The sequence below is a fragment of the Lupinus angustifolius genome, chromosome LG20 (genome assembly GCF_001865875.1).
Source record: "Lupinus angustifolius cultivar Tanjil chromosome LG20, LupAngTanjil_v1.0, whole genome shotgun sequence".
In the NCBI taxonomy this organism is placed as follows: Eukaryota; Viridiplantae; Streptophyta; class Magnoliopsida; order Fabales; family Fabaceae; genus Lupinus; species Lupinus angustifolius.
In genome coordinates this window covers 20,636,428-20,645,338 of record NC_032028.1, presented here as the reverse complement: position 1 = coordinate 20,645,338, position 8,911 = coordinate 20,636,428, and the positions used below count along the sequence as shown (strand labels likewise).

Sequence of the window (8,911 nt, the reverse complement as noted above, 5' to 3'; positions counted from 1 at the left end):
AATACTAGACAATCTAAGATTTCATATAATAACATATTTTAAACATCCGAATAGAAAATGCCTTGTAATGTTTAATTTGTATTATTACAGTTTTTTATGCTATATTTACAATATTCAATATTATAATCAACCTGTATGTACTATATATAATCAAGAGTAGACAAATTCAATATTATAAAAAGAACTTAATTAAGTAAAGAATAATGTGGGAATTGCTTGGTGCAGTGCTTCCCATTTTCCAATTTATTTTTTGCACCAACTATACCAACCATTTTTAACCAGAATTATTCCTCTTCCGGTATACAGACAACTACCAACAACAGACGTTAACTCAAGTGGTACATGTTTGATTCCTCTTAAGCAAGGTCTCGGGTTCGAGTCTTGTAGATGGAAAAAATGTTTACTAAGAGAGTGAATGTTCCCATCTCGAACAAAATTGTCTCCACTACAAAGATATCCGCAGGAAACCAAAAAAGAAAACTACTCATTAATCAAATTCAACATTGTTTGTATGATTTCTCTCTGACCATTGATTATGTAGAGATAAAACTTGTAAGTCAAATTTGTTCCGCTTTGAGCGGAAAAAAGTAAGAAGCATCATACTTTTTTAAGGAAATTATAGTTTTTGTGCTCATACCATTACTGCCACTACTAGGCCTGCAAAATCTATTATAATCTTCTATATCATTTTTCTATGCTTAATCAATACTATTAATAGGATTTTGGTAAATATATATTAAATAAATATTTGAAGTTAACATTACTATATGTGATAGTATTTGATTAATTGAGAATAGATGAATATAATTTTTTGACATAGAAGATTTCTATTCCTAAAAAATATAATTAACAAAAATATAGAAAACCCACAAAAATAAATGAACAAGTGAGTGTGAATGATTAGGCAAAGAAGTCAACAAATACCATTATGTTAAAAAGTTAGAGGTTGAGAAAATATGTCCCAATCATGTAAACTACATAATTAACAGGCTTTGGTTGTTCAATTGACCCAAAGATAAAAGCAATGTTACCCAACTACAAACATAAATGATTAAGTTATGGTTATTTAAAGAGTCTAATTTGTATATAATAATACCGTAAGAGTAATGTTATAGCATCTTACTAAATTCTCATACTCATAAGAAAATAACACATTTAACTTGTAAATCAATCCTTAATAAATAAAGTATCACTTTGTGACATATGTCACCTTTTTATGGATAAGAAGATTAGTACGAGGATTTAATAGAAAAATATATCATTTTCCATATTGTAAAGATGTATACACAATTATTATATGATTCACCATTCATTTATATTATTTTTATTTAAAAGTTAATGATGAGAAAATGAACAATAAATAATGCAGTGATAATATAAACTCTTATATAATCGGTCTATAATCTTTTCCTCTCATTTATACTAGCGTATCGATTGACCCGCATTCGTATTTTTTCTAATATATAATGTATCATCTTCATGTTATTGTTTAAGAAAAAACAATTTAAATATAAAAAATGCAATATATGAACTCAATAGAGAGTAAAAATATAAATAAGAGAGTATATGAAAAATTAATGATATATAAATATAAAAAATGAAAGCAATGGAAATAATACGTGGAAGTTTATATTAGTTATTAATAATAGATATTCAAAGGATAAATTTGAAATATAAAAATTATATCATAGTGACGATTATTATTTGTTTTGACTTTATTAATAATAATATATATATATATATATCATTCGGGCTGAACTAGACCCCATATATAACTTAAACAGATATACAACACATTGGTTGGATCAGTGTACTTGTATACTACAAGATTACTAACAAGAATAAGATAAGTATGCACTAACAATATAAAAAAGTTTATATATTTTCAGTATATTATCCACATTTCATTTTTAATCATTATTAATTCTTAAAAAATATAAAACACATGAATATTAGATTATATACTAATTGTGTATACACTCTACTAACAATACTATTACTAACAATTAATTAGATTGTGTACTAGTGAGATAATTAAGGAACCCACATGAGGAAATGGAAAAATGGGAGGAAAGAAGTGATAATCCATCAATGTCATAAATTAGGCATAGAACTTGATAAGGCATATATGTAAGAATATTACCGACAGTGATTTCTTAATTCTTTGACATTATCTTATGTAGTTAAGTACTCATCAAGTGTCGTGCATGTGAATCACGCTGTAACAGAACATGCCACAATTTATGGGGAGAAACGGAGGAGTAAAGAGATATGTTGTCAAAATAAGGATCCTCTATCCCAAAATAATCATGTCTTCATGTCTCTAATCAAGAATTTTTTTTAAAATAATATAAAATGTTAATTTATGTTTTTTATATTTTCTTTTCTCAATTAATTGACACATTTTGATTGACTTGATACACCATTGGAGACACCAATGGATACTGGATACAGGAGATCTGCATCCCACTTTATATACCTCACTAGTACCAAAGTATATATTCTTGATAAAATTTAGAGTTAATTACACTGACACCCCTGAGTTTTAGGGAAATTATACAAATCACCTCTCACTTTTCTACACCTACACAAACCTCTCATAAACCTCTCATAGTTTTTATACTTTCATTACACTGACCACCCCTACATGAGAAATAAGTGTAATCTTTTAAACAAAAAATGTAATAAATGCAATTAAGTTAAACAAAACATGGTATATTGGGATGGAAAATCCAAATAATATACAAATTAATGTATCTTTATTATTTTTGGTTACAAAATGCATCAACAATTCTAAAAAGATATTGTTTAAATCGCTCTTATACTATATCATAATGAACAAAAAATAATAAAGAGATATAGACTCATATATTATTTGGATTTGTCTCCACAATATATTATGTTTTGTTTAACTTAATTGCATTTATCACATTTTTTGTTTAAAAGATTACACTTATTTCTCATGCAGGGGTGGTCAGTGTAATGAAAGTATAAAAATGAGGGGAGTTTGTGTAGGTGTAGAAAAGTGAAGGGTGATTTATGTAATTTCACTAAAACTCAGAGGTGTCAGTGTAATTTACTCTAAAATTTATGCATTTCATAAATATGTAATATGAATTATGTTTCTTTTTAGTTATCCTTAAACTTTATGATGAAATTGATTTCTATATAAATAGATTGATAAATTACCAAATAAACTAACAAGGAAATTGGAACAATTATACTCACAACAATAGTAATACAAATAATGTAGGTTAGTAAATGTTGATATCTTCATAAAATTAAACCATCATCAAAATATAAAATTTGCTGAGAAAAATAATAACTAAATTTTAGAGTTAAAAATTGTTAATACAATAATATTTGTATATATACAAAAAATAAAATAAAATAATAAATATCTAGGAATTGATATTAAAAGGAAATACCTAGGTTATTATTATTTATTGCTATTAATTTAATATTATCTTTACTCATAGACCATTTCCCTAATAGTTAAAGTTTAAAGGGTAATTAGGAGGAAAAAATAGTTTATGATTTCTAATTACAAAATGTATAAAGTTTAGAGTGTTTTTATCCACTTTACAATATTTATTCAGGCATTTGTTTTTTTTTTTCTAAAACATTTGTTGCTTTTGCAGTGTCAGAATATTACATGGATATGACAAAGTTTTTACGTACTCATCATTGATTAGAGTTAGGAAGTTCAATTTTAAATGATATTTAACCAAAGTGTGTATATGGTTCGCAAAATTTGGCTCTTTTTATGCTGTAAAATGATATAGAGATGTTGATTGTTTTTTATTCTTAATTGGTGGCTGCTTTTATAAATCAATCAATTAAGTCAAGCTCCATCTCTTATTATATGTGTGGAAATACTAATGAGTTATATTGACATTATACAAAATGTGTGCAATTTAATGTTTTTAAAATTGTATTAGGATCTTCTCCGATATTAAAGAAACAATATAAAAATAGAAGATTGTGCACTTTTATCATTTAAATATATTATATAACATTTTTTATTATTTAATGCAAATATAAAAATAATAATTTCTCTCTAGAAAATTACATTTTTAGGCTATACATATTTATATATGAGACAAATTTCATTGTAGATAAAAAAAACGTGACATATATCTGGATGCAAATTTAGTCTATTCATTTGATGATTCATGGGAAGGAGCATATGATAATAATCTTTGAGGTTCAATGATCATCACATCTTTTAAGGACTAAAATAAGGTTTTACTATGACCTAAACAAAGTTATTTTGGGTTATATAAAAAGGTCATTTTTGGTTAAATTTAAACTCAAGAAAATGCAATGTAAAATTAATGCTCTTTTATATAACATGATAATATTCTATAATACTATTGATTTTAAAAATATAACATGAAATGTATTTTATTTTTATTTATTACTTAGTTATAGATAATGTTTAAATTTACAAATTAGGTTTATCTATCAAGTTGAACTAGGTTTTGAACATAATCATTTTGGGTTATATAAAAATGATCATTTTTTTGTTAGATTTAAACCCAAGAAAATGGTTTAAATGTATCTAAATCGTACTACTGCTAACTTGTCATGGGATAACACTAGAGTGATATTTGTTTGGTGTTAGGAATATTTTTTGGACAGATTAATTTAATTTGTGTATTTGCATTTTCAGAATTCTGGACATGTCATTTTCTTTTTGTGCATTTTTTCTAATCTCCTACTAATCACACTGCAAAGTATAGATGCAAAACCAACTTGTCGTTAGTTCAAGTAGTACATGTTTGATTCATCTTAAATAAGGTCTCGGGTTCGAGTCTTGTGGGTGAAAAAATGTCTATTAGAAGAGTTAGCATCACGTACCTGTGGATGTTCCCAGTTCGAACAAGATTGATCCAGTGTGAAGATACCTGTGGGAAACTAAAAATAGTATAGATGCAAAAAAAAATGTTTGAATGATTCTTGTGTAGTGTTACTTTGTGGACTCTTGTAGATTTAAATTGTTGGAAGAAGATTAGAGTCTTAATTAGATGTAAATAAGTATTCCCTCTGTCCTTATTTATAAATCATAATTTCGAGAATTTTGGAATTTCTTTTTATAATCTATTTCCTTTTTCTTTGTAATATTCATTGTCTTTTATCTTATTTGTCTTTTTGTTCATGGACGAAAATCATTAATGTTATAATGTTATAATATCTTTCTAAAAAACAACAAAATTAGCTACTCTTATTAATATTGTAATTCGGTTAAAATGTCTAAAATATTTTTGCATTGTTAATATAAAAATTTATACATAGTTACTACATAATTTATTATGTCATAATTGTTATTCAATAATGCTCAAAATTTATATTCAATAATCCTAAAAATAACTATTCAACAATATATCTATATGATTACAGTAGAATACAGAATTAGATTTAATGTCATTTTCATGTGTTGTAGAATGTACAACATCAACAATACTCATTAGAGTGAGCATCATTATATATAATACGTAACTTTTAGCGCATACATTTTTTCTCAAGGTAAAAAAAAGGACAATGAAGTATTAAACTACATTTAAAATCTAAAAAAATGTATATACATACAGAGATATAGTAAGAGTTTTATATATTTTTAGTTCATATCTATTATTCATCTTTACGTATTATTAACTCTTCGAAAAAAAGTAATACAAATAAATGATAGAAATATATTGACTATATAAATCTTTACACTAATACTGCATAAATATTACACTCTAGAAAAATAATACAAATATGTCTTAGTTACCAAAAATTACAAATCTCCCAAGTCACCCAATCAACTCCCCGAAAAGGGTAAGAGACCCCATTCATTGTCTACCACATGGATGAGTAACAAAGGTCAATTATTTTGACTTGGAGACTTAAACTCATAGGGACATTAAAACGGTTTCAAACTATGGAAGGAGATAACTATCCCATATCGTGTCCAACTTCATGTCTCAAATCAATTAAAGTGCTCAATTTTATTACTTTTTGTTTTTAAAATTTGTATTTTATCTAGGTATTAATATATAATTGGCTTGAGACAAGAAATGAGATATCGTTAAGAACATATTCAATTATTTTACCAATGAAATACTTTCGTTCAAACCATAAATTACTTTAATATGGATCCCACTTAGAAATATTAATCACGCCATTACTCTCGGCTTTTTCGTATCTATAAAACTCAACCATATTCACCATTTCACCAACATAACATTCTCAAGTTCATCACTCTTAAGTGAAGAGCAAAAAATGACTCACTTTTCATGTTTCCTTATTCTTTTTGCTATGTTTCTTTTGACAACTAGATTTGTTTCATCCTCTGCAGTTCAAGACCCTGAACTAGTTGTACAAGATGTACAAAGGTAAAAAATTATAAGCATTTATTACTAAACTTTTTTTTAATGTGTTGGTTACTTGATAAACAAGTTGTTTAAGAGCAACTATATATTATACATATCTAAAATGTCTTCCGTGACATTTTGATGACACTTTCTATTTTTCTGTAATCTTAGAAAATGTAATGGGAAATGTCGTTTTTGAGGGTACTTATAATATTCGGTTGGAATTGGGGAGTTCAGGAAAGATCTATGAATTCATTTACTTATATGCTATATTTAGTTCATCCACTCACACTTGAAATACCCAATAAGCCAAAACATTTATGTATCCAAACAATGTGTCATATTTTGATTTTCATAATGTAGGAGCATCAATGCCTCTAGGAGAAACTTGGGTTATCTATCATGCGGAACGGGTAACCCAATTGACGATTGTTGGCGATGCTACCCGAATTGGGAGAACAACCGGCAGAGGCTAGCTGATTGCGCAATTGGGTTTGGCAAGGACGCGATAGGTGGAAGAAATGGTAAAATCTATGTCGTCACCGATTCTGGTGACGACGATCCGGTGAACCCAAGACCCGGAACTTTAAGGCATGCAGCCATACAAGATGAGCCATTATGGATAATTTTCCAAAGAGATATGGTAATCACATTGAAAGAAGAGCTTCTAGTGAACTCATTCAAGACAATTGATGGAAGAGGTGCTAGTGTCCACATTGCTAGTGGAGGATGCATTACCATACATTATGTGAGTAACATAATAATCCATGGGATTCATATTCATGATTGTAAGCCAAGAGGGAACACAAATATTAGAAACTCACCACAACATTCAGGGTTTTGGACAATTTCAGATGGTGATGGAATTTCAATATTTAATTCAAAGCATATATGGGTTGATCATTGTTCATTATCTAATTGCCATGATGGTTTAATTGATGCTATTCATGGATCCACAGCTATAACAATATCCAACAACTACTTTACTCATCATGACAAGGTCATGCTCTTGGGACATAATGATTATTACACACAAGACAAGGACATGCAGGTCACAATAGCTTTTAATCATTTTGGTGAAGGCCTTGTTCAAAGAATGCCAAGGTATGAGTGTAACAATTTCATACTTTCATGTATTTCTTACTTTTTGATAAAATTACATGGCATACTTAGGATTTTAAATGGAGAAAAAATCAGAATATTTCTTTCATGTTTGAATGGTACATTATTAAGATTTTTTTTCTTAGTCTGAGCATCTAAGGCTTTGTTTGTTCTTTGAAAATATATTCTAATTTATTAATAGTTACTAGTGTATACCATGTTCAATGTTGTAAAAAATGGTTCGTGTCAACCAGTTCAATTAGTTAACAAATCTCAATACCAATATGATACAACAAGTATATTGGTCATATAATCATACCGGCCAAAACTGGTAAAAAATCGGTTATATAGATAAGTTTTTAATTGAACTGTATCAGTTATATTGTTTGATTTTCATATAATTTTTTTTAACGAAAATAAAAGTAATTACTGTATTCTTTATTAATTTTTCAATATTAATATTAATATAATATATATGTATATCTAACTTCACCGATATATGGTTTAGTTAATAAACCATAAGTTAAACTGCTATACCACTATATCATTACCATCATGGTTGGATTGATGACCACTACAATATTAATAGCCCTAGTTTTTTTAAAGTATGTCACTATTTTTGCATAAATGTTTGTAAAAAAGGAAACATTTAAAAAAGAACCATATACTTTTATTTAGTAATGAAAACATGAAATACATATATGATTATGAAAATGTAATATAATGGTTAAATAATTAATGTTGCAGGTGTAGACATGGTTATTTTCATGTGGTGAACAATGACTATACTCACTGGGAAATGTATGCAATTGGTGGTAGTGCTAATCCTACAATTAACAGCCAAGGGAATAGGTTTCTTGCACCAAATATCAGGTTTAGCAAGGAAGTAACAAAGCATGAAGATGCTTCAGAAGATGAATGGAAGAACTGGAATTGGAGATCAGAGGGTGATTTGTTCTTGAATGGAGCATTCTTTAGACAATCTGGTGGTGGTGCTGGTGCTAGCTATGCTAGAGCCTCAAGTCTAAGTGCAAGACCTTCTTCTTTGGTTGGATCCATGACTGTCACTTCTGGTGCACTTATATGCCGGAAGGGCGCACATTGCTGATTTAAACGACTTATATGTGACTATTTGACATGACTAATCAAACACTCTCATACCAATAAAATAATAAGATTCTTCAATTATTTTAATGATGTGAAAGTGTTTGGTTAGCTGTGCCTAATAATCATTGTCGTTATTCTAGGTTTATTTGGTTACTCTAATTAAAATAACTGTATGTATGGAAGTAAAATTCAGCTCTGCTTAATTTACTTCCCCCAAAGTTTTCTTAATATAATATATATTTATAGCATTTAAGTTATACACCTAGTGATTTATTTATCTTAGTGTTGGTTTGATTCAATGATCTCAATTATCATTACATTTCAATGTGCACCCTTCGTCTCTA

General features: G+C 27.9%; 1 protein-coding gene across 1 annotated transcript; it reads left to right on the top strand.

Annotated features, from left to right (window-relative positions):
• Positions 6,242 to 8,911, top strand: LOC109335205 (pectate lyase-like). The gene is made up of 3 exons (XM_019571320.1): positions 6,242 to 6,380; positions 6,723 to 7,463; positions 8,208 to 8,911. The coding sequence occupies exons 1-3, from the start codon at positions 6,268 to 6,270 to the stop codon at positions 8,566 to 8,568; spliced, it is 1,215 nt and encodes a 404-aa protein (XP_019426865.1). The 5' UTR covers positions 6,242 to 6,267; the 3' UTR covers positions 8,569 to 8,911.